We start from the raw sequence: 27,847 nt of genomic DNA on the forward strand, positions 1-27,847 counted from the left end.
CCCCCTAACCTGCTTAGCAAGGGGATTAGCCGGAATAGCAGCCACCTGATCAAGGGTGGCTCACGGAGAGGAAGATACCAGGGGTGTGTGGACGGTAACAGCGGGGGTCGCATTCTGCTGGCGCCTGCCCGTAAACTGTTTAGCATAGGGGTTGTGGGCCGCGGCAGCAGCCACCTGAATGGTGGTGGTTTGGTGAGAGGAAGAGGCTGTGGCGGTATGAGCATTAGATTCCACGCTGGACATCTGTGGACCCCTCCCCCTAGCCCGCTTTGCAGGGGGGATGTGAGCTGTGGCAGCAACTAAATGGTCAGTGGCAGGACGCCGTGAGGGATCCCCTTCCAATGCTTCCAGGTGTGCCAGGATGGCAGCCCAAGGTGGCTCTTCATCCCCTGCACTGGCAGCCCTGGGAGGGGGCACCATGACATCCCCTCTAGGGACCCTGCCCTTTTCCTTCGCCCCCCCCTGCCCTTTTGTAGGTGGCATTATTGCAAAAGCGCTCTGCCTAGGCCCGAAGCAGCCACGCAAGGCTACCAAGCCCACCCAAGGGGGGGGAACTGACCAAGAGGCCGAGAAAGAGGCCTACTTGAGGCCGGGCTATCTGTTGAACGCTCCCTAGCGGGGAGAAACGGCCGATAAAACCCCCCTACTGGGTATTGGGACGGGCTGAAAGGCCCGGTAGATGGACCTTGTGAAGGAGCAGGCGGGCCTTGTAAGAGGAAGGCCCGAGGCCGCAGCCTCCGCCTGGCTAACGGCCCGAAAACTGGGCCACGTGAAGGAGCGGGCCTCGTAAGGGAAGGCCAGGCCGTAGCCTCCACCTGGCTAAAGGGCCCGAAAAACTCCTTCAGAAGATCCTCCCTGCTGAAATAAGTCCTGGAGCTGCAAAAACAAAATGGCGTCCGCCACGCCGCAATCGCGCCGTCTAAAATGGCGCCCGTCGATCCGCAGCCTGATGCTCTCCAACGAAGCTCAGGCTGCCGAAGAAGAGAAGAGGTGGCTAAGGGGCCAGCGTGAGCTTAAATAGGCTCGGCTACCCGTCATCCGCGGCGTACGTTGATGGCATCACGCCAGTCCTGGCGCGCCTACCCTTCCTTAACATGGCGGCTTGGGCTTCAATCCCGGGCTGCAAATCTCACCCCACGACAGTAAGTACCTTGCGGAGCGGGAGTTCTCCAGTTTAGAGTGTGAGATATTGATCAGAAACATGGCCTGTGCAGAAAAATGTATTTTATTTATTTATTTTATTTTATTACATTTTTAATAATTTAATTAAAAACTTTAATTGCCCCCCTTCCTCATGCTTCTGCTCCAATAAAATGGAGTTCTCCAGAGCTGCAGTTTGCTACATGTTCCCCACTGACCCAAATGGCGAGCAGCTGGGGCCTTGAGAGACCTGCCTAGCTTGGGTTTCTTTTGAATGAGAGCGAGCATTGGATTCTTATGGTGTATTTTTTAAAATATTTTCTTTAGTTACAAATTGGCAGGCAGGCCATAAGTAGAGACATCAAGGCAGCAAGTCTAGTACCCCTATAAATAGAAGTTATAATATACCCTCTCTTATTTGTATCCCATTTGGGATTTACACAGGTTCCCATCTTCTTCACTGTCAGAGGGATAGAATGTTAAAAGAAAAATGACAGCTGCAATTCTTGGGATACTAGAAGCTCCTTGGGCTGCCTCAGTCCTAAATTGTGGAATTATTCTACCGCAAATTAGCCATTAACTAATTAGACCTTAGAGGATATACATCATTAGTGGCAAGGCATATATAACTTTGCCAGCAATATGTACATTTTCTCAACCTAAGATGCAGCTGGTGAGGCAACTTTTAATCAGCAGTAAGCAGAATTCTGAGCTACATGGAGGTGTTGAGATGCAATGCTTTGAAGCCTCCATCTGGCTGGCTGAATAAATCCTTAGTTAGGTTTGCCAAGGTATTACCTGACTGTACATTTTCTTTCAAAGTGCTGTTTAATCATCAAAGAGTTAATCCTGCTTCAGAAATACACACTTCAGACTGTTCCGGTTGAGGGTCAGTTTGTTTTATAACAATTCCCAGCTTTTAAAAAACTGCTCTTAAGTTTTCATTTGGTCTTCTTTCTAGGATGTCAGGCAGTTTATTACTTAAAGAAAAAAGGAAATAGGTGAGACAAATCAGATCAGCGAAATGTTATAATCATGGTTAATTAAACCTCTGATTTCCTGTTCTATCAGTTGAAAAAGGAACACCTATTCTCAAAGGTCTGCCTCTCATAGTTCAAAGGGGTAAATCTCAACAAATGAAGTGGAAATTCAATTCACATCTATTTTTGTTTGCTACTTTTATCATTTGTAGAAACAGGAAAAACTTATTTATTCTTTATCTTGCTTTTATAGTTTTTATTTAATTCTGTTTAAAATGTTTTTAAAAACGTGTTTTGAAAGGAAATATCCCTCTCCAGTCACATTTTGTTCCTACTCATTTACCCATCCCTGATAAAAGATTACCTCTAGTTTCTATCTAAATTTGTTTAATTTGTCATCATTATTGTTGCATTTGTGAACCAGTAGTAAGACACAAAGGCAATTTAGTTCAGAGATGAGTTGTTGTTTTTCTGTGAACTACATTATTCATCTGTGGATTTCCATCCATTTCAGTGTATAATGTTAATCAAAGATTCGACTACACTTGCTGTCTTTTTGTCTTCCTTTTATTCTAGTAAACTAAGTGGAAATTGCATTTGCAAGGAAGGAAATGAAATAATTGCAGGCCCAAGGTCTCCCAGAATGCGTGATGAATTGACCGTGAAAAGGATCTTGTGTCGACTGTCATAGCTGTTAGGAGCTGTAAAAGCATACATGAAACCCTGTTTATTATGCAGCTTGCCTATACAGGTGCAACAACAACAAAAAGGCACCTTTTCATTTTAAATTATATGCTTAAAAAAGTAAAACAAATGTAATGGTCTATATGTTTGGAGGTGACTATCCTGTAGTCTTGATGGGACCTAGGCATTCAGCTAATATAACAGGGCAGGTTTTTTGAAGGGTTAGGCCGGACCCTGTCATTGCAGGCATTATATAAAGGTGCTTTCACAGGGCTACAAAGAGAACAACAGATAGGGTGGGCACTTACGCATTGCCCCCCCCCCAAAAAAAGAGGAAATGCATTGCCAAAAAAGAGGACACTGATTTGTATAAAAAATGCATTTGCTAGTTTATATTTATGGATACAAATTTAGAAATAATTACTATATTCTAAATCAATATACTGTACATAGTAATAAATATTATTTTAAAAAGAAAATGAAAAGTACTAAGCTAGATGAACACAGTATAAGTCAGCTCCTTACACATTCTTACTCCTACGTGGTGGATCATAATATGAATGAGTCACTGAAGTTTCACACTTTCCTAGAATCACAGTATGTATGGCACACAATAATCTACAATGGTTAAGTCTCTTTTAGAGCATTCGGGGCTTTATGCTTTAGGTAGCATCCTACCTTCAAGCATCTACACTGCAGTGACATTATACACATGTCACATTATAATTTTTAACCTGTTAATTTAAAATTAAAGGTGCCTTTTTAGCTGTCATCCAATAGGTGAGTTACACTTGGGGGGGAAAGAGCTTTGCATATGCTTTTAGAACATCTAAGAATTTGTGATTGTCAATGCAAGACATCTGGAAATGGGTGTAGGAATCCCTGGGGAAACCTGCTAATTTGCCATTCAAGATGCTTTAGGACAGAGAAAAATGCAATATTAATCTATCTGAAGGAGCACCTCCAACATCATCAGGGATGCCGCTCAACAAGATCAGCCTCAAAAGGCCTTCTCTCTATCCCACCAGTTAAAACAGCTAGACTGGTGAGGACTAGGGAGAGGGCTTTTTCAATTGTGGCCCCCACTTTGTGGCATTCCCTCCCAAATGATCTCCGCCATGCCCCCTCTATGATGAGCTTCTGCTGGGCCTTGAAGACCTGGCTCTTCAGGCAGGCTTTTCGGGTGGGTTAGGTTTTTTATTATTGTTCATATTTTTAATGTTTTAATGTATTTGTATGTTTTTATTTTGTACGTCGCCCAGAGTGGCTGGACAGCCAGCCAGATGGGCGACTAATAAATTTAATAAATAAATAAATATTAAAATGTGCAGAAAGACATATTATACTATAGCCCTATTCAGGCATTTGAGTTGAATATGTAAGGGCTTAAACTGGGAAGGATGGGGGCATACACGCAGACCCTTCTCCTAACATCTCCATGCTCGCTCATTCCATTTCAGACCTTTGCATGTTCAGCACAAAGCTCTGAAGGGGGTTTCTAAACACATTCAGCTGGATGTACTAAGAAGCCCCCTTTAGACTAAAGTGGAGCCAGCATGCATGGAGATTTTTGGGGGGTAGGACTTCTTTGCACACCCTTCTGTCTAGACCAACTCCGTTCAATTCAGACTCTGACTCCATGGTATGCTTTCTCTGTTACGTTTAAAGTGAAATCCAAGTTTAGAGTGTTTCATAGGACCACAGAACATGCAGGTTTCTGCTTTTCTACACAGTATCACTAGGTATGGCTACTCAGGCCTAAGAAATTATTGCAGCAAATTCACATGCCCCCAAAGACCGCTTAAGTAGGCTTGGGGTGAGCATCCTGCTTGCATGGGAACTGTCTCCTGGGTTGGTACTGAGCAAGCAAACGGACACTCCTTCACAGAGGCTTCAGTCTGTTTGCATCTGCGCATCTGCTGGTGCGTCCTTAGCAACTGGGGTGGAGATAGCTTTGGCAGGTCCTCTCCAGTCTTCTCCCCAGGATATGCCTCCAACTCCTCACCCCCCCGGGAGGCTGTGATGTGGGCTGTCCAGAAGGTGGCTCAGGAGGACAGGCGGTATCAGAAGATGCAACAGAAGGCAGTTCCACAGCCGGCTCAGGCTCCTCAATAGCAACAAGTGCCTCAGGGGTGGGCTGTCACTAGCCAGACTGCCAGAGTCCTCTTTGTGCCAGCCTCCTCCCTTTGTAGACCACTGCACCCTCCCCTGGATCCCAGTCCTCATCCTCCTCTGGGTTGCTCTGCCAGGAGTTCTCAGTGGGGCCCATGACATCTTCCGCAATTTAAGCCCTCAATGCGTTTGTTCAAATACTGTAATGGGGAATCCTTTGTTCACATTAGCTTGTTTTGTACTTGGTTAACTAGAGAAGAGTGCACTGTTTCTGTGATCTTGTCCTGCACAATAGTGCAGGTGTGTCACATGCTTATGTAATGTCACCGTTGTACTGTACACATGTATAATTGTATACTACAGTAGGGCCCCGCATTACGGCATTCCGCTTTAAGGCGTTCTGCTGATGCAGCACCTTTCATTTTCAATTTTAAAGGGTTTTTCCCCCCTTTTGCGATGTTTTGCGCTGTTTTTGCGTCATTTTCGTGTGACACGGCCCATTAAAGGCAATGAGGTTCCGCTTTACGGTGTTTTCTGCTTTACGGTGAGGGTCCAGAATGGAACCCGCTGTATAAGTGGGGCCTTGCTGTACTTTTAAAATATATAGAAAGAGCAATTATATATAAGAGTAACAAATAAGTAACCACTCTTACAAAACATGGGTCAAGCTTAGGGAGATGGTAAGATAAGGGACAAATTCCACGTTAGATTGACCACAGAGTCTGGTGTTACATGATTTTTTAACTTTCTGTAGCAGTGGTGTGTGTGTGTGTGTGTGTGTGTGTGTGTGTGTGTGTGTGTGTGTGTGTGTGTGTGTGTGTGTGTGTGTGTGTGTGTGTGTGTGTGTGTGTGTGTGTGTGTGTGTGTGTGTGTGTGAGACAGAGACAGAGACAGAGACAGAGACAGAGACAGAGACAGAGACAGAGACAGAGACAGAGACAGAGACAGAGACAGAGACAGAGACAGAGACAGAGACAGAGACAGAGACAGAGACAGAGACAGAGACAGAGACAGAGACAGAGACAGAGACAGAGACAGAGACAGAGACAGAGACAGAGACAGAGACAGAGACAGAGACAGAGACAGAGACAGAGACAGAGACAGAGACAGAGACAGAGACAGAGACAGAGACAGAGACAGAGACAGAGACAGAGACAGAGACAGAGACAGAGACAGAGACAGAGACAGAGACAGAGACAGAGACAGAGACAGAGACAGAGACAGAGACAGAGACAGAGACAGAGACAGAGACAGAGACAGAGACAGAGACAGAGACAGAGACAGAGACAGAGACAGAGACAGAGACAGAGACAGAGACAGAGACAGAGACAGAGACAGAGACAGAGACAGAGACAGAGACAGAGACAGAGACAGAGACAGAGACAGAGACAGAGACAGAGACAGAGACAGAGACAGAGACAGAGACAGAGACAGAGACAGAGACAGAGACAGAGACAGAGACAGAGACAGAGACAGAGACAGAGACAGAGACAGAGACAGAGACAGAGACAGAGACAGAGACCTCAGAACTGGACTGTGGTGAAGGTTTTTCTTTTACCCTTTCTGCACATTCTGATGAAAATGTGTGCCAATGGCAGTTTCCCTCCAATGCCAAGTAGCAAATTGGTGGGTAATGTTGATAGTGCTAATTTTCACTGGGAGCATTATACAGGAGGAAAGAGACAACCCTCTCCCTGTGTCCACAGTCTTGTTCCTGATCAAATTCCCCCTGCAGCTGCTATTTAAAGGGTTTTTTTAAACTCAATACCAAACTATGATGTTTGGACAATCCTTCCCAGCTATAAACCATGCCTTACAAAGCCCAGAATGAACATCAGAGCCTAGTGCTCCACCCATTGTGCATTGGATTTGACATGAAGATTGTGACTTGTATGAAGCCAAGGTTTCCCATTACATCCAAATAATGGCATTCCGTGTTAACAGCAGTTAGTGAACCTGGAAAATAAGCCAGGATGTGATTCTGTCATATTTCCCTGTTTTGTTAACTCACACTAAGGCAGAATTTCACAGTTCAGATGTAACAGGGACCTGGCATCATACAAGTCACGATCTTCATGCAAAAAGCAGTGTGTGCCAGGAGGAGTCCTTGGCCCCAGTGCTCATTCCAGCCTTCATCAACCATGGTTTACTAAGCTGGAAATGATTATCTAAACCAGGCCACTGTGTTTAACATAAAATGTAATTTAGCTGTTAAATATAAACTACAGAAGGCTTATTTCTAATTCAGTGTGACTAAAATATAAAGTGAATAAGCAAAGGCTAAAGGAACCAGCCAGGTTTAATGACAGTCTTGTGCCCACTTATGAATACTTAAGCCCAAGAAGAGCAGTTGGATTAATATGTTACAGCATGGAATTGATTAAAGCGCAGCATGCTGTCATTTCAGAAAAGCTGCTGTAAAGTCGAAGGTGAACAACTCATTTTATTACTATTTCTACTGTAGGAAGGACAATGGGTTAAAGTTGCACCAGAAGATTTACATCTCAATATAGCAAATACAATGAGAGCACTTGGTCAGTGGACCATGCTGTCCCAGGAGGTTGTACAATCTTCTTGTGGGTATTTTTCAAAGAAGACTGAATGAGCATCATTGCACACACCTATCATCAGATGGCTTCAAAGGGTTGTTTAGGGTGACATTTCAGAAAAGCTGTTTTGTTCAAAGACAGAAACAAAATAAGGCAATATCCCTTATCAAGCCAGGTTCTCTTAGGGAAAGGTAATGTAAGTATTCAAATTCCATGGGACTCTTCTTTGGGCAGAATGGAATAGAGCATTACAAAGGTACAATATTGAACTGAAATAAATATTCAATGCTTAGTCATAATTCTGTGGATTCCACAATCTGAGAAATCTCTATTAGCTAATAGAAGCAAGGGTGAATTCCTCTTCTCCCAGCCCAGGCGAAAACCAGACATGGCACCTAAATTGACTTCCTTCTAAACTGAACTAGTGATACAGACATTGTCTGCTGCTTTGTAAGCAACAGACATGAACACATCATTTGCCATGTCACTCTCTGTTCCTCCAAAGGTCTGTCTGTTTAGTGTCCTTGCAATTTACTATATCTTTCAGCCTCTGGACAATCTTGTAATGCTTTTGCACTGTTGTTGGTGGCCTGGAAGAACTCTGGTGATTACTCTTGATTTTTTTCTTTTAAAAGCTGATTAAAAAAAACCCTATTCATTTTAAGAGAAGAATTAAGGTACTTCCCAATTGATTTATGCATCCCAAAGCATGGAATCTCCAAGTTAAGGTGCCTGCCCTCATTTTCATGCCACAAAAGGAGCCATACACTCTTGCATATTGTGATTGCTTACAACTTAGCCTCTGCCAATCCGTGTTTTCTCTGGGTCTTTTGGCTGCAATCTGTTTTTGTCTGAACCTCTGGGAAACACTGAATGAAGTCCTAGTTTTACACTGACCTTCCTCTCCTACTTTGCCGGTACGCTTTCATTTGGGTGAGAGGAAATACTAACATTAATAAACTGTACATTTCAAGGGGAGGGGAGAACAAAGTTGATTGATAGAGAATGTAGAGAAGGAGACAAGACTCAAGACAGACAGGCACTGGGACAGGTGTCTTGTTTCATCATGCGATATCATGCAAGAGAAAGGAGGAGGTAAACCATGGATACAGGTTTGCAACACATTGGCTGTGTTACACAATTCATGGAGGATAAGGCTAGCAATGGCTACTAGCCATGATGGCTATGCTGTACTTCTATAGTTGGAGGCAGTATGCTTCTGAATATGAGTTGCTGGAAACCACAGGAGGTTGTGAGCTGTCCATGAGCATCTGGTTGGCCACTGTGAAAACAGAATGCTGGACTAGATGGGCCACTGGCCTGATCCAGCAGGCTTACCTTAAGGTTTAGCTGGTGGCTCCATGCCCATGAGGCAGTGGAATCCGCTCTAGGTTTTAGTCAGAACTTTTAAGGAGCTGTCCAAGGTTCTGAAGCTTATTCCCACAATAGATTCAGCACCTTGGACAGATCATTGAAAGTTCAGTCTAAAACCCAGAGCAGATTCCAGTGCCCCACTGATATGGAGCCACTGGCCATCACGTTGTTGTTAATTGATTTAAAAGTAAGATAAAGCAAGTCTACTCATTTGATATGCTTAAATATTGAATATAATTTATTTGCAGTCCACTGACCACAGATAAAAGGCAACAAAATATAAAACATTTAAGATAGTTAAAAGAGGAGAAAAAATCAGAAAGCAATCACAGATTGGCCAAGGGATATTAGATGGTTGAATCGTTACTTAGTTGTTTTTTATCAGTGCACAAGATTGAACTTTGCAGCTTAAGATAAGCTTTGCAACAGGTTGGTTGTCAGAATTAAGAATCTGTCATTAAAAGATTGACATACAATGGACCCCAGCTCCCATATGGAACCCAACCTGCTGAGGAAGTGTTTTGGGGATAAAAGACCAAGATAAATTGTGAGTGGATGGAGGCTAAGTTGTATACACATATGACACCTCATCTAATTGTGCTCTGCAAAATTAAACACAGTAGGAGTTTTAGCAGTTTCTCCAGAGAAACTAGATGATAATTTTGTTCAGTATGAGACAGTGCCCAATGTTCCTGAGATGTACATACATGGACAGGAAAGTTGTTGCTGCTTACTCTACCAATCTTCTCCCCCCCCCTTTTCCTTAGTGCATTCACAGCACTTAGTAAACATTTACACATAGTAGAGGTCTCGGTTAACAGAACAAGTCGCATATTGGGTAAGGCTTAATCTGATGATTTTATACAATTAAAGGATTTTCTCTCCTTCCCTCAGCTGTAATCTTAGCACCACTGAATTGTTTACTGACACTCCAGGAAACAGCTTGGCCTGAGAGAGAGTCAACTACAAAGGTTTTCCAAGTGCAGTTTGTACATGGACAATTAAGCTTTAACAACAAATTGGAAAGAAGAACAGGATGTGCTGGAAGTTGAGAATCTTCTTCTTTTAAAAATTGCTGTCCTGTGGAGTGCAAAAGAATATATATGTAGCTACAGCAGGAACATGCCTTAACATTAGGTAGTTCCAGCATCTTCTTCTTCTCACTACTCTTTATGACATGACATAGGACAGCCAGAAGAAATCTTAAGAGCATTTCTTGAAAATGAGATCTGGTACAAGGACTCCGATATTGTGTCCAATTCCAGTGCTAGAGGGAGATCGTATCCACCTTTCTGCACAGCAGGAGCCATTAGCAGTGCTGCTCAATATTTTCCTTGTGTAGATGCTCTGCCACTGAACTACGGTCCTTACTCAGCTTGGGATTAAAAGTGGGCAGTATTGTAGTGGCAAATTCAGAACAGCAAGGCCCCTTCCTGATAGTTACAACCACACCCCTCCCTCTTTTTTTACTGCTGAGTTGAGAATTAGATTCTTGTTAATGCCTTCCTCTACAACAACAGATGTCCCTACGAGCCAATAAGCACAAAAGAGGAGTGTTAGCTACTGAAAAGAGTCTTCTCGGTGGCTCCCTCACCTTTCACTCTGTTAGAGGACTCTTCTCAGTGGCTAACATACTCCCCTTTCATGCTATTTGGCTCATAAGATGCTGGAGACATAGGGACCCTGTTCTCCAAAAAGTAAGACCCTGGACAACTACACCACTGATAGCAGGAGACCAGCCAGCTTTCAAAAGGCCTTAGTATGCCACTGAGTCAGTGCTCTGCTTGAGTGAGATCCAGACAACATGTGCCACAGTGAACTGTCCACGGTATTGTCAAGTCTTGCCTTGCCTCTTCTGAATTTATTATTTATTTATTACATTTATATACTCCCTTTTCCTCCAATAAGCTCAAGGTGGTGTACATGGCTCTCCCCCTCTCCATTTTATCCTCACAACAACCCTGTGAGGTAGGTAAGGCTGAGGGACAGCGACTAGTCCAAGGTCACCCGGTGAGCTCCATGGTCTCCCAGGTCACAGTCCAACACTCTAACCATTATACCACACTGAATCTGCCATTCCAGTAAGTGCCATTGCTTCAACCTGTCACCTTCCTTGGGAACCTCAAGCCAAGCTAAGACAGGTTCACTCCCTTTCTCCCTTAGCTCACAGAAGAGACAACAGCTAAAAATACCTGCAGATGTAGCTTACCCTTCTCTGTGTGCCTGGAACTGAGAGAGAATCAGGGGAGTCATGGTCACTTCAGTACACCACCAGTTCTTGGCATTATGAGCAAAACCTAGCTCTCGAGAGGCAGCCGTCCTTTGTTCACTGTATTATGACAATGGCATCTCTTTCCTGAGCAGGCACTTGACAGGGAAGCTACTGCTAGAGCAAGTGAGATACTGTGTTGTTTCCTTTTAAAAACCTAGGCACTGCTGTTGCTGGGGATCGTTTGGTGTATGGCAGCTATAGCAATTCTTTCCGCTCTGGACGCATGGGACAAGACAAGCCTCTTTAGTGGCTGTTGCTTGTACCGACCGCTAGAGGATTTCAAAGCAGGCAAGAAGCCCCAAAGCGTGCATCCTTTCAAGAAAGTAATGTGTGAATCACCCCACAGGAATGAGATGAAATGTGTAAAGCTAGAGCTATGATCATGCTTGTAGTGAATGCAAATATAAAGAGAGACGCTATATAATACACATGGAGTACAGAAGCAAGAAAGTTGGTGGGCCTATGCAGACATTGTGGCAGCTGCCGACAACATATGAGCATGATTAGGAATAGGGGAAGTTGCCTTGCACTGAGTCAGACCTTTGGTCCATCTAGCTCAGTATTGTCTACACTGACTGACAGTAGCTATCCAGGGTTTTAGACAGAGAGTCTCTCCCAGCCCTATTTGGAGATGCTGGGGATGGAGCCTGCTATCTTCTGCATGCAAAGCAGGTGCTCCACCACAGAGCTACGGTCCTTTCCCTGAAGTATATTCTGGAGTATAAAATCAGCTTTAACCATGGTGTTGCTAGGGAGCAGTACAGGGGGCCCAAGCCCCAGGTCTTTTAAACTGGACCTTAGATCTTGTCTCCCCACTTTTAACCTCTTTGAAAACTTTGTCTAACAGGATGGCTTGACGTGCTGCCAAGCTCAGTGCCAATGAGATCCCAGCTGCTCAGCATCTTAAATTGCCCCGAGGCAACTTTATGTCATGGACCTGTGTTCCAAGTCTTTTAAGTATCTAATAACAATCCTGACCTTAATCCAGAGTCATTTACAAAAAGTACAGCTTTCACAATCTATGTCTTAAAGGGCCAAATTGCTCCTGTGGGTGGTAGGAAACCACTTTAAATGTTCTGTTACTGGGATGAGTATAATCTTAGAAGATCCCTTGAAAATATAATTCATAGATAAGATAGATGGAGAAATGATAAAACACACCCAAACGCGTTCTATAGACTTAATTTAGAGAAATTACTGTTAATGCATTCTCTATGAAATAATTCATAGTAAGAATTCTTTTTATTCTCCAGTAAATCCAAGGTAAAAAAATTAGTTTCTCGTTTCCTTTATAGGATTGTAATTAAGGGAACAATCTAGAGCCATTACATTCAACAGGCCCGCCCTTAGCATTTGCGGGGCCCAGGGCAAAAGCATAGTTGGGGGCCCCCCCACATTCTTTCTCTCTCTATATATATTGAGAGAGAGAGAGAGATTTTGTTTGTGAATATATGTAATTATAATATTTACATATGAGGCTAACAACCTATTAAATACAAATAAGATTGCCTTCAGTTCAGGGAATAGGCCTGTAGTCAACCTGTTCCATACATATCCATTTCTTCACTGATCTCTCGACATCTGTCTTCCCTTTGTCGATATCTGCTAGATATGGCAGTCTAAATTAGATACACTATTTTCACGCTACACTACACGAATCGTTTCTTATTAACTTAAGCGACACTACATGGAACATGGTCCGGCACACAGCCAAAGAGCAGGAGATTCAAACCTCCCACCCAGATGAGCTGGCAAGCGCTGTAAACCCGCTGCACAGCTGATGAGCGGGCGGCAGCACAGGGAAGCCACTCAGGCATGCAGCCAAAGAGCAGGGGATTCAAATCTCCCACCTAAAATTAGCTTGCTAAGCGCCGCACACCCACTGCACAGCTGATGAGCAGGCAGGCAGGATAGGGAAAAAACCGCTCAAGCACGCAGCCGAAGAGCGGGAGATTCCCCAAGAGCGGGAAATTCAAATTTCCCACCCAAAATCAGCTCGGGAAGCAGCTGGCGAGATGGCTGCTGCACGGTTGAAGAGAGAGAAAAAACCCCGCTGCAGCCCAGCTTCTCTATATACGCAGATCGCCAAGCCCAGGGCCCCCCAAAGTATGGGGCCGGGGGCAACTGCCCCACTTCCCGCGGCCTAGGGGTGGCTCTGACATTCAATGGGAGATTTTCCATACACTTCAGATAGAGACCATAATTATAGAGCAAAATATGGCAGTGTTTTTCTTTTACAAATTATAAAGATCATTCATCAGATCCACACATATTTTGCAGAACTGTTTCATTTAAAAAAAAAATGTTTCTTCGGATTGCAATAAAGCAAATGTGACACCAAACCCAAAAAGATTTAAACATAACAAAAATACCTAAATAAATAAATAAGATTTCAATGGAAAATTGGAAGTATCTAAAACACATATATCTATTCCTTAGTTTATACGGCTATATTTGCTGCTTGGATTAATACTTTGTGTTCACATGAAAATGGTGGTTAGGTGTCTTATAGCACTGACTCTCATGCAGAGTATTGTCTTGTCACTTTTCTGTTTTTAATGGTTTGTGTTATCTTTTGTAATGTATAAGTGGTTGTATTTTAAGTGGAAGAAGGTTTTAGAAATTCTTGACTGGTGGCCATTATTACTAGAGCCTGTATGTGAGCTTATACAATAAGGCTCACAGCTATTACTGCTTATCTTGTTAAATATTAGTTTTCGATTCATAGGTTAATAGCCTTTAGCTGTTGTTGAAGATGTGGATTCTGTGCTGTCATTATGTAGATAGGAGGCTACATTCAACCTCTTCAAAAATTTGGTTTTAAATAGGTATCTGCATAACTATTAATTTGCATGTTGGCTTCCAGAAACATGTTCTTAATAGAACATGCATAGAGCTAGAAGTTAAGACAAGGGTTGTGCTAGAATTCCACCCAATTTGGATTTGGTACTGAATTTTCCATTAATTTTTTTATTTTCTATTGCTGTGGATCAGAGTTTTATGTAGCAGTTTTCCTCTGCTATTTTGAAAATGGATTTTTTTTTAAAAAAAATCACCTCTAAAATATCGATATTAAGAACAATAATGTTATCGATATTCCCTTTCATTTATCACTATTTCCTTTCAAAATAACAATATTTCCTTCAAATTATTGATATTTCCTTTCAAAATATTTATATTAATACCAATATTTTTTGTGGGGGGGTGGGAAACCAACTGGTAAAAGCAGCGACTAGCAGACACAGAATGAACTCGAAGCGATACTCTCCTGTTAGATCGATGAAATACTTTCAATCCAGCACTGGCCAATGGATCCCATTCCTAGTTAAGACTCTCTGCCACTAATGTATCTGACATCACAAGTACTAGTTAAACTCCATTCCATACAAATTGCTTTATAGGTCCCTGGGTCAGAAATTGCCTGTGTGATCATTCAAAGCAATACAGTGCAGAGGAGTAAAAAAGAATTTGACTTTCCCTTTCCCACTGCTTCCCAAATAAAAATAGTCTTGTGCAGATAGTTTTGTGTGTTTCTTCTAATCATTTTTATTTGGAATGAAACCTATTCCAGAGCAGAAGAGCAAAGTTTCACCAATGCCACTGAGATTATTCTGGCATGAATTCAGGACTGAGCGCAGTTCCACCTATGATCTGCTTCTGTTCAAATTCTGTTCATGGCAATAAAGCGTCACCAGCACTTACACTAAAGCTTGAGTGGATTGTAGTCTTTTATACAGAATTCAGAAATCTGTTTTGCACTATGTCATCAGCTGTGCCAAATTCCAGCTTAGGATACAGTGTAGTAGTCAGCAATAAACACTTGAGATTTTATGGTTTTTAAATATAATATTGCACCATAAATAACAGCAGTTGTGTAAAAAGGGGACTTTGGGGGTGGGGATGCACCAAAGGAACCCTGAGCAGCAATTTCTTATTTTGTGCTGGAACATAATCACTGGTTTTTGCCATTAAACTGTGTTATATTGACAGACTTTAATCTCCCATTTTTCTGTCCTCGGAGGTGATAAATATGATTGCTCTGTTACCCTTTTTTATTGTAAATAACACAGGCTTCACACTCTTTGGCTGAGCATCAGCCATTGGATTGCTGCCATCCACTAATGCAGGGCCCCCTGTGGAGAGCCCAGTGAAGAATTATACTCTGATTCACTAGATTGTGTTAAATAGTCCAGCTGTTGAGATTTTGAAAGATAGTTACCTCCAAAGTGAAATAAAAAAAAAAGACCTTGGCATTTTATGGCTTTGACCATTTTGAAGGTACTGGGGCAATCAGCTTTTCAGAGGTAACATTTTTTAAAATAACTCTCTGTGTCGTTTATGTCACTTCCAAAGTTTCATTTGCCATAACATTAAAAATATTTCCTCATCCATTTTCAGAAAAAATAAGACTTTGTGCTGGGCAGAATTTGCAGAAAACAAGACTTTGGGATTTGAACAATTGCTGAATGGAATTGCCAAATGGATCTGCCACAGCCAGTTTCTGAATTAGTCTCACGTTTCAGTGTTAGATGTGGTAGTGGATATAATTTGAACTATGAAAATTATGAAAGGCAAACTGGTTTGCAGTTAGAAAATATACATTTCTTCTTGAAGAAATCTGGCTCTGGAAGATAAAATTTTGCTGGGATGACAGTTTGCTATTTCTGTTATCTGACTTTCTTTCGCTAAAACTGTAGGATTTTATTGTACTATTTCTATTTCACCTTGCCTTTGCTGAATAACTTTTCTTCCTGAACAAATGCATGAACTGGTCCAATAATAATTGGACCCATAACGTCAATTTCCTTCTCTCCAAAATATTCTTTTTTTTTCCAGTATGTATAGCTTCTTGGCAGTTACCATATGCTATAGTCAAAATTGCCAAATAATCCATACTTGGCTCTTTTGAAATAGGGCTGCAAGCCAGTTGGTAACTTAATGATTTGTCAACATATATAAATTGCCATAGCCACAGAAGAGTCATGCTTACAACTTTGCAAGCCAGGATATTTACCGAGGTATTTAGAATCCAACTCTTCAATAAGAAATTATCAGAACAGTTTCCAATGCAACTTACATTCACAACCTTATGAACGTGTCCAGACCCTGAGATCAGCCTCAGTGGCACAGCTTATGGGTCTGACATCAATTTCTGTTATCTTGGTGGACACGAGATACAGGGCCTTTTTTGTAGTGGCTCCATATTTGTGAAACTCCCTCTGTAGGGAGATATGCATGGCCCCTACTTTACTGGCTATTGAATGGAACCTTTTTTTCCAATCTGCTTTTTAATTCATGGTGCTGTGTCTTGTTTCAACTGCTGCTATTTTGATGTTGTAATGTGTTAATCATTTTAATGTTTTTAGTTTTGGTGAAGAGAGTCCCAAAAATATACTGATTCCTCAATCAAGAAAACTAGTTTCAGTTACCATAAAGCTAACTAACAAAAAAAAGTGGCAATGAAAGTATCTCCCTTCCAACCTGTATCAAAATCTGAGCAGCTTGTAAAACCAGAATCTCTTCCATGAATACCCAATACTAGTAACATGGAGCACAGAGTGTGGGGGCAGCCCTGACCTCCCCTATTGATATGCAATTTGCATGGCTGCAATCCTTTGTGTGCTTACCTGGGAGTAAGGTCTATGGCTTACTTCAGAGTAGACATGTACAGGATAGACCAGCCTTTCCCAACCGGTGTGCCTCCAGATGTTGTTGGACCACAACTCCCATCAGCCTCAGCCGGCATTGCCAATGGCTGAGGCTGATGGGAGTTGTGGTCCAACAACATCTGGAGGCACACCGGTTGGGAAAGGCTGGGATAACTGTAAGATTTACAGTGCAGTGTCTTAAGGTAGCATAAGCATACGTCTGAAAACAAAAAATCATTTAAAAACAACCTTTTTAGGACAGAGTCTTTACTAGCTGTCCTGTTCTTTGGTTATCTGTTTGCTCTAGGCAATAGAACAGTGGTTCTTAACCTTTTCCACTGCCAGCACCCCTTGGATATCCAAAATATGCTCTCGCACCCCCTGAAAAAATACTGTTCATTTTTTATTTTAATGTGTTTTAGCCTAACTTAGCTACACTTGAACGATCAAGAAAGAAAATTCGCCTAAGCCCATCCATCATTGTTAAAATACTTGGGTATGAGGTTAGGGATTACAAGAAAAAAATAAATAACATACTTAGATTTAATTTATTAAATTACATACTATAATCACAGACTCAAAAAGCAGAACAACTTCTCAATTCTCATACAATTAAAAAAAAATTTAATGGCTCTTCTGCTCTTGCTTATTTTCAATTATTTTCATTATATGTGGCTCTTTTTTTGAAAGGGCCACACGAACATCGTCAGTCACATTTAAGTAGTATTTGGCCTTTGTTTTTATATGAAGTGATGAAAAGCCCACCTCACACAGGTAGATTCTGGCAAATGGCATAAGAAACTGAAGTGCTGCCTTCACCAAACTTGGAAATGTTTTCTGTTGAGAACACCAGAACTGTTCTAATGTCATTTTTTGAAACTGCATATGAGTGTGACAGCTGGCTTTCATTTCAGTTATGTCATATTTCATTAAATTTGTGTCATCTATAGAGTCGAGGTCAAAAAGAAACGGATCCAATTTCTGTGCATCCACAGAAAAATACCCTGTGCAAGAGTCTCTCAATTGTTGCAAATGAATTATTATATCAGATGCAACTGTGATTCCCTCAACTCTAGAAACAATATCATCAAGCGTAGGAAAGTTTGCAAAATTATTCTTTTCCACTCGCTTTATCCAAATTGAGTTTTCCATAAAAGCTGACAGTTGTTCTCTGCTCTTTATGATGTTCATGTCATATCCTTGCAAATATGTGTTTAACTCATTGAGATGGGTAAATATGTCTACTAAATATACCAATCGAAGAATAGAATGTCTCATATGAAAATCATCAACTAAGTTACTCCCTTGGTTTTTGAGAAACTGAATTATTTCTTCACGCAATTCATATACTCTGCTGAGCATTCGACCTCTAGAAAGCCATCTCACTTCTGTGTGGAAAAGGAGGACGGTGTGAAGAGAACCAATTTCCTTGCAGAAAGCACGAAAAAGGCGATGGTTGGTCGCCCATCCTCTGACATAATTTACATTTTTCATCGCATTAGACAAAGTATTTTTCAAATTCTGTGGCAAAGTTTTTGCCATAAGTGCATGTCAGTGTAGCATACAACGGTTAATCATAACATCTGGATTTAATTTTTTTACATAAGAAACAAAACCTGAATTTTTGCCTAACATAGCAGGGGCACCATCAGTACAAATTGATCCTACAACATCCATTGATACCTCATGTTTCAGAAAAAAGCCTTTGATGAGATTAAACACATCAATTCCTTTCGTTGTCAACTCCAGTGGTTCACAAAACAAGAATTCTTCAGTAATATATCTCATTTGTGTAACACACAAACACTAGCAGCTGACTGCAATTACTGACATCAGTAGACTCATCTAGTTGGATAGCCACTTTCAGAGGGCTGGCTTTTATGTCTTCTATCACTTGATTTAAAATGTCTTCGCTCATGTCTTTCATTCTCGATCAGATTACATCATTTGACAGGGGTATTTGTTGTATTTTCTTATGTGCTTCTAAACCTAGCACAGTGTTTGCTATTTCCAATGCACACAGTTTTATTAATTCCTCAGCTATTGTATGAGGCTTCTTTTTTGCACACAGATACACAACTTGATAAGAAGCTTGTAACAATGGCTTCTGAACTGACGCATGCATAAAAGTAGTTATAGTACCGCTAGCATCAATTTTTGCCCTTTTAATTTTCAAGGCTCTAAAAGTATGTCCTGCAGCTTCACCACCATGCTGTTTGTTGAAGTGTTCTAAAAGCTTCGATGGTTTAAGATTGGAATTTGAAGCATGCAAAGCATGCACTGTGGTCGCTGGGTACTATCATTTTCTGTGATGCAGGTGAAACCATAACAAACATAATCATCATTCCAAAAGCGTTTCTTCGACATTGGAAGGCTACTGAAAAATAAACATTTTTTTCCATTTCATATTAAGAGAATTATAACCTTTTCGCTGCTGCATCGTTCACAAGTGTGTCGTGCACCTTGCACCGAATCTAATTTGTCAACTAATACTCTCTGTGTTCTTTACAGGAATAAATAACAATGTACCTCAGTCTTATCTTATGTCTTTCTTGGAATCGCGTTGATTTTTGAGAGACCTCTTTCTTCCCTGGAATCCTACGAGAAATTCCTAATAATAATGCCTCAAGAAACTATAGATACTACATTTGAACATATAACTATTACTTATTATTTTTCTTCCACATAAATTTACATAATACATTATTTATTTTTCTTAGTATGTTATATTCCAAAGAGAGTGGACAAATGAGAAGTGCAACGAGACACCGTTGGGAAAGGGTGGACAATCCCTCCCACGTCTAAAATAATCTTCATAATTTGACATGCACTATGCCTATCGGCCTTATATAAACATTGTAATATCCCAGAGCATCAAAGGATATCATTGGTTGTCAGGATAAGATGTCCTCTCAACAGCAATGAATGGAAGAAACTGCAAATGAAATATCTTGTCTTTAGCCGTGAGGGCCAGCCAGGCCCAGGACAAAATATCTCATGCATAGCAGTGAAAAGGTTAAAACTGAATCATTAAGTTTTAAAATGCAGTCAAGTTGCAATTTGTGGATGGATGCATAGGAAAGCTGTATTATAAGAATACAGAATTCACGAATGATACAAGATTTGTATAGCTACACATGATGATGGCGACGTGTAATTCAAATCCTTCCTGAAAAAATAGAGGTTTCTGCGAAGCGCCTTAGTAGCTGAAGTAGCCGAGGTATAGCTTCGTTTGAATGCAACACCGAACAATATAAGTACCAAAGAATACAAATAAATGCATTGCATATCACTTGAAAATGCCATGCATTTCAGTGATTTGGGCTGATTTCAAGACGAAGCCTAACCGAGTGTACTGCATTTCGACTGAATACATTATGTTATAACTTACCTCAAATAAAAATACAAATACAATAATGTAGGATCTCTTTGGAGACGTACAGCTCAACTGGAGCAGGACAAACACGTACACTGAATGTCAAAGTAAACAGTATCAACTTGCAAAGCCGAGAAGGTAGAGAACACCAGATGTGTACGTGTACATGTCATCGAGCCTCAGCTTTGTCACTCGCCTGCAGCAGGATGGGGACAGCATGAATGGTTGGCACCCTTTGAGAGCATAAGTTGTGTTAAGCAGCACACGCTGATACGCAAGTGTTTCTGTAGCAAACACAAGTCAGTATAAATGTCTCATTTATATTGACTAGCATGTATTCTAGTGAATTTTAAGGCTGTAATAAGATAAATGACAGTTTTCCAAAATCTTTGATTGTATAGTTAATTTTCTGTTTCTATTTAAATGAATTTTTAAAATCTCTTGAACAACGCACTGCACCCCTATAAAAAGCGTCTCACACCCCCGGGGGTGTATGTATCCCAGGTTAAGAACAACTGCAAGAGAAGATATGATGCAAAGCTAGTTTAGTGGAAATGAGAGTGAGCTTCAGCACTTTATTCTATTATTGAATTGTGTGTGGGGGGGGGGATTATTACAATTCTTTATATCACACCTTTCAATATATAAATCCATCCAAGGTGGCTTACAAGTAACATCAGTGTAAATAAATTAATAAAATTACAATAAAAATATGAAAATAACACTCTTCTTCCTCACTTGCCTCCCTCTTCTCGAGTCCTTCCCACAGGGAAGGCTCTTTCCAACTCTTACCATCCTAGGAGAGTTGGGTACTTATAACATGGAATGGTTTCTTCAGTTGTGTAGATTTCCGTGAGTCTGTTCCAGCAAACAGACATCCACCCCTCTGCCACTGACAGCTATCCAGGTCCAAACTAGTGGTGAAGCTGGAACTAACCACAGGATAGGATACCACACTATATCCACATTGCTTAACTAACATGTCTTTTAAAGGCATGACCCTTAACAGCTGCCACTTCTCAACATTTCTGGCCTTGAGTGAATATGGAAAGCCTTGAATACAGCATGTTAAAAGAAAACAATTTTTTAAACATTATTAATTGATTATTTAATTAAATTTATATCCTGCTGTTCCCCCCAAAGAAGCCCATAATTGAATATGTTAACGCAGAAAGCAGACTTGAAGAAGGTCATACGCAGAGTGACACCCCCTTGCTCCAGACCTGGGAATGGGGGAGCATCGTCACTAGGAAACTGAGTTGCAGAGCAATCCTGTGTGTTTATGGGATGGTAGTGCTGGCCAATGAAAGGTGACGTGCCATATTTTGCATTGCTATCCCCAGATATCATGCTGTTAATATTAGATGACTGAGACAATTCTGCTGTAGGCTCATTCCCTTCACCCAGGCACTGGAGTTGAGAAATGCAAAATTAGGCTGAGATCCTACAATTTTAGTAGTTTTTATGTATGAGCACATGTGTTAACCCTAAAGCCTATTATTATTATTATTCCTTTTCATTAAAGGATTTTCAGGCACAATGTGACATTCCTCTATTTATGTGTTGTTTTGTGCCTTTCAGATCATCAAACAACGTGAGGCTTAAAAATAAGGTTGCTGGTACAGAGAAGCAAGCAGAATCCATGATACTATTGACTCCTGAGAAAACCAAAGAGCAAATGCCTGAACGTCTGAATCAAGACAAGGTGACTGAAGGAAGAGGTCAACAATTTCATAAAGATGCTAGTGTTGAGAAAACAAAAGAGATAGACAGCTCTCATTGCTAATTGATATGCTGAAAGGCATTAATTTCTGGAAGTTTGTTGCAGTGTCCGTAGTTTCGTTTAGGTGTACTGGGAAGGGCTATATTCTATAAGGTTGTATCCATTGGGTAATACTTAGAGTAGACCCACTGGAATTAATGGGCATGACCAACTCAGGGCCATTAGTTTCAGTGGGTCTACTTGGGAAATAACCTTTAGTCTTTAATCATGTATATATGATTGTTTACTTAAATTGTTATATGCAATGCGAAGTCTCACACTGGACCTCTTCATCCTGTTATAGCAGAGAGATTTTTTTACTAAATTATTCTATTGCGTTTCTTTGTTAAATAATGCAAAACATCAAAATTTATTTTGATAACGGTGTATTACATTGATAGGGCTTGACTGAAAAATCTCTGACACTGATTGAAAGGATAGATCAAGCCTTCAATAGGTAATCAAAGAAATGTCCTTGAACTGATGGGTGCAGCCACAAAATCAGTTTTAGTAAATGCAGGATGATCATATCTCACCTTAATAAGCCAAGATATATGCGAGCCTTTGGGGCATCCATGCTGTCCCTTCACGCAAGCAGTCTAGCCAACCAATCAGGAAGTCTTCCCTTAATTATAGTTTCCAGTTTCATCCAAACCAGGAAACTACGTTTAACAGCCTTGGAACAAGCCAGAATATTAAGCCGCAATTGGAAGTTAGTTTGTTTGCTGGCTTGCTTAATGGGGCTGTGCATGCAGTCAGAAGGCTCATCTGCAATCAGCTGAGGACGTTTCAGAAAGGCGTATGAAAATTTTGGGTGCCACCTGGTTATAAAGGTCTTTGCCTGCAGCCCTATGCATTCACTAGGTACTAAGTTCTATTAAAATCAGTAAAACTTACTTTTGAGTGCACATGTTTAGAACTGCACTGTCAGTTAATTGTATCATTTTTAATAGATCAGTGTTTGCATATATTTGCATATGAGGAAAAGTATACTGTCTTGGTTTTTAGGTTATATATAAATATGTTTTAGCAGAGACCATCACAGAAGATGATTCCCTCTTAAGTTTCATAGGGAATGCCAGCTGTGCTTTTCATAAGTTCTATACTAAAATTAGTTATTTTTAAAACATGTTCTCCAGTTAACTAGGGCACAATATTTAATCAATTCACAGTGCAATTCTATGCATGCATGCCAAGAAGTAATTCCCATTGAATTCAGTGCAGTGGACCTTACTCCTAGGTAGGTAACTACAGCCTAAATCTTGCAGGCCTAATGAAAATGAGCAGGAGCTGTGTTTTTGCTCTTACGCAATTTCCATTTATTTCAAAGAGGCTTGCACAGGAAAAGTCCCCAGTGGATTTATACCTACATAGCTAAAATGCAACAAACCAGCATTATTTCATGTAAGGGCTATTGTATCCATCTTACCCATAACATTTGTGCCTAGATACTTTTGAAAAGCAGAAACTTCATAGTTCTGCCTTGTCACAGGTTCTTGTCAGCAGTGTCTCCTTGAGTAGTGTTTTGGTGTTGGAAAGTTAAGTCACAGAAGCTGGAAATATCAGCCTGATGCTTCCACAGCCAAAGTGAACTGGAAGCATATTCCCACTGGCTTCATTATGACACCCATTGCTTTCAGTGTCACTGAATTCCTCATGGAAGAGAAGATAAATGAAGCCTATTTCTTTTAAAATAAACCATCTATTCAGACATCATATTTAGCCCAGCTAGGTTTTGCTCAGCATTTAATATATATTTCTTAATCTCTCACCTAAGTCCCTTCAACTGATTTTTTTTCATGCTTCTAGCTTGATATTTAGCACCAAACAGGCAATTAATTTTGGTCCCATTTTCACTACAGGCAGAATTTGAATTTCACTTTTATATTTTAAGAAAATGGTTCCACCCGCACATCTGCTGCTGATTCTGTATGCCAGCTTCTCCATGCAGAGAGATCTTAATGTGCAGTAGTTCGCCATGTGGACCATAATTTCTACAAGAACCAGCTGTCAGGAATGTTTTGTGCCATTTGAAGGCAGACAGCATAGTGAGCTGATAGATGCAAAGCCCTGATCAAATAAATGGATGCAATTTCATGCAGCTTCTGTTGCCTTAGTTCTGGTCCCACCAAATCTCCACAGAACATCTATCTTGATGAAGGAAGAGAGAGAGAGACTTAGTTGGGGAGGCAGACTAAAGCAGCATCCCAGTTCTAAGACAAGGAGGGCTGTCAGTCGTTTGGCCCTGCCTTCAGCAGCATGTGGTACTTACATGACATAAGGCCCTTTGTGTAGTTGGCAGGACCTTGCTAAAATTCTGGTATCACTTAGAAATCCAAATCATAGTTGCACACACATATTGAACATTGTTAAGAAACCCAAATTCATAGCATCTTTCAATTCTTATAGTTCATAATCCTATATCTCAAGATTGTTCAAATGCTGACTCCTGGCTATCACAGTTGGTAGCTACACTTCTGTAAATATTTGTATTCCGCTAACTGTCATCTACAGTGGCAGCTGGTGGCTCCATGTCAGTGGGGAAGTGGAATCCACTCTTGAGTTTTAGTCCAAAGGTGCTAAAAGTTTGGACTAAAACCTGGAGCAGATTCCACTTAGCCACTGACGTGGCACCACCAGCTGCCACTGCAGATGACAGTTAGCGGAATACAAATATTTACAGAACTAAGTGTAGCTACCAACTAGTTTGCCAGCTGCCTTGTACATGAAGTCAAATTATTAATGAAAGACAAATCATTAATCAATGTGTCATAAAATATATACCATAGCTGCTGAACTGCTGTAAAACCCAACTAAATATTTCCCTCTATATTTGCCTCCAATAAAAACAAGCTACTCTCTTTCAAGATGGGCTTTGCCACTGTTGATCACCTAGGCCCTGGGGCACTCCAGGCAAGGTATTAATGGAGCTATATGAGATAACTAGGGGAACTGAAAACCTTGCAGTGAGTATGATTTCACCACCCAGAACACTCAAGTTTCTCCCAAGTGTTTAGACCCGAGTGTCCCCTCCACACAACTTATGTTAACCAGCACTTTGCTCTGATCATGCAGACATGGCCTCTTTCCTGTGAAAGCTATGGGTATCACAAAATTGTGCAGTTGGTGTGGCATTTTAAAGTAGCTGTAATCTTCATCAATACCTGTGTTGCCTGTTAGAAAAGTGATTATGGCTGTGCTGCTTGTGGCAAGAGAAAAGCCTACAGTTTCTTGCAAACTCAGCTGTATTTTAACAGTATACCTCAAGTATCTACTGTTTCCACATAAGGGCTCAGCATCTTTGTTCCTATGTGCACTTGGTAGAAATGTCTACTTTCATCTGTGTTTCTAATTTAGTATCAACCAGGTGCAGCTACAACACACTTGTCCCTCTGCTCCAATATATAGAGCTTGCACCTACTTCATTACTTAGCATAACTCAGTAATGGCATCTCTAGTCACATCTGGAACACTGCCCCCAGCTCTCATCAGTGCTCCTTTAATAGAACTTTGGTTGCTAATTGTCTGGGGTTTCCCTTATAGTTGTATGAATGCTATGCACGTTTCTGATTTCTGTAGCACTATTTTCTGCTGATCAGAAATTAGTACACCTGACAATTTTGCTGCAACTCTTGAGAAATGGTGCCATCTTTCCCCAACTGGTATTTCAACTAAACATTCAGTCTACCAGCATTTCATATCTTGCTTGTTGTGTCAGGCTGTGCCCAGAACACGGCCAAAATTCTCCAGCAATACAAGAAATATTTTCGTTCCAGATGGCAAGCCTGATGCACATGTGTACAGACTGGAATATTTTTTTTAAAAAAATAACCACATTGAATGTGGATGACTGTACAGAAAGGCCACTGCACAAGTGCCTCCTCACATGTAGGGGATGTAAGCAATCGGGATAGCCACGCAGCCAGGTGTCCCATATGTGCTAAGCCCTCACACACAAGGAGGTGCTTGGCCTTGTACAGATAACTGCACTCAACAGTTATTACAAAAATGGCTCCAGTTTGAACTCAAGTATGCCTTACATGTAACACACGCATAGTGCTGCAGCCAGCTGTGATTGTGCTGAATCAAATCTTGTCTTGAGTTGAACTTATCATGTGGCTCCATATTTAATACATGTAAATATAGATGTCTAGATCAAGTATAGGTAGCAGTGTTTCTGTAATGTACTGTTTAAAATATGTAACAGCAGAGTTGTAGTATCTCCACATGGAGACCACCAAAATTAGTTTCTTCATAGCATCCCTCCAGTGGGGAGATTAGTGTTTATGTGTGTGCTGGCTGAAGAATATCCACTTGCAAACCAGCAGGTAAATGGAACACAAAGCACTGGTATAAAAACTTTGTACAATCAGGTTCCTGCTTACAGGAAGCGGCATCCATGTTTCACCACCACATAGAACACTGTCATGCATTCAGCAGTCTGCATCTGGAAGCTGTGTAACATAATAAATAGCTTGGAGTTCTTGCAGATATTTGATTTGTGCCAGCAGAAACCTCTCTTGAAACTATGAGAGGTGGGCTCATAATGGCAGAGCACTTTGAGAACCAACCTGCATGTAATTCTATGATGAATCAACTTCAGGTCCATATCTTTTTTGCTATTATTGTAAAATGATACCTGTAAGCAACAGTCTGTCAAAACAGTTTTTTATGTTTAATAAAACCCCAAACTCAGGGTAAAATAGCTTACATAGCACATTTGGCCGCTGTTCATTTCCCCAGTGAAGACTGTGGCAAATATACTTTTTATTAGCTTGCCTGCAAATCCAGTTTCAAAAACCAGCATGCTTTTACGCTACAATGAACAGGTGTGATCAGGATTTTGTTTTTCTAAAACTCATGAGCAATTTAACATTTGTTTGAAATTAGGGAATAACAATCTTGAATGCATTGTAAGATTTTTTATGATAGAAGACAGTGATCAGTACTTAGGATTTAAGGATGAACGTGCTTGGTTTGTTAGCTTGGCTTCGTAGTAGTTATTCAATGTTTACTCCCTAAAAAGCAAGCCCATTAAAGCTGTAATCCTACACATATTTTCCTGGGAATAAGCCCCACTGACTTCTTAGTCATGGTCAGTCTTACTGTTAAGCCATGTGAGGCAGCCATCTCTAGCAGCAGATTTTGGGTGTCATGAAAGGACAGCAAATTGTTATTTATTGTTACTGTATTTTTACTCACAGGAAGAAGCAGTTAGGGGATTTTCTGCCCCGGTGTCAAAATACCTTGACCATCCTAAGGCATTGTACACCATAACCAGAGGTGGGGGTGCATCCTTTGCTTGCACTGCCTTAGGCAGCAAAGTGTCTTGGTCTAGGCCTATTCTGAGTAGATACACATAGGATTGCAGTGTTAGTGTGGTAGCTGTGTGTGTAAAAAAATTGCATGTTTGTTAAGCAAATATTCAGAGTGATCTAATCCATCACCTAATGATTTCATAAATGTGGGGAAACATACTCATTTGTTTTTCATGAACCTGGCCTTACTTTTTTTCCTACTAACTAATTTTGCACTTAGTTATCAGTTTGACTACAATGAATTTCGTATGACAATTTCTAAATGTATTTTTCCTTGAATTGTTACAGCAGAGTATACAAAAAAATCAAAAATGTATTTCTTTCTAGTTAAATTATTTGTTATAATATGATATAAATTATTTATCTTTGTAATGCTGCTTATTAAAAAGGTTTTTGACTTTTTCCCAGACATTGTGGCATTGTGTTGTTATTTCCAGCTTGAAACAGGGGTAATGTGATGCATCAGTTTTCATTGTTCATATTTTGATATTTTGCCATGCATCAAAACTGATGACTGGCCAAGAGGTACAGGAATCCACGCAGGTCCCTGCGATAAACAGCCCAGGGAAAGTACTAGAGCAGCAGTGACTAATGAAATGCCAGGCTAGACAAATTCATGCATAAGCATGGAT

General features: G+C 40.8%; 1 protein-coding gene across 1 annotated transcript in view; it reads left to right on the plus strand.

The window, feature by feature from the left end:
* Window positions 1–27,526, plus strand: part of SHTN1 (shootin 1) — a 168,777-nt gene extending 141,251 nt beyond the window's left edge. The window contains exon 17 of the mRNA XM_061635886.1: window positions 21,717–27,526. Coding sequence (XP_061491870.1) covers window positions 21,717–21,921 — 205 coding nt within the window. The 3' untranslated portion in view covers window positions 21,922–27,526. The remainder of the gene's footprint in view (window positions 1–21,716) is intronic.
* Window positions 27,527–27,847: the final 321 nt, after the last annotated feature.

Source organism: Rhineura floridana, chromosome 7 (genome assembly GCF_030035675.1).
Source record: "Rhineura floridana isolate rRhiFlo1 chromosome 7, rRhiFlo1.hap2, whole genome shotgun sequence".
NCBI lineage: Eukaryota > Metazoa > Chordata > Lepidosauria > Squamata > Rhineuridae > Rhineura > Rhineura floridana.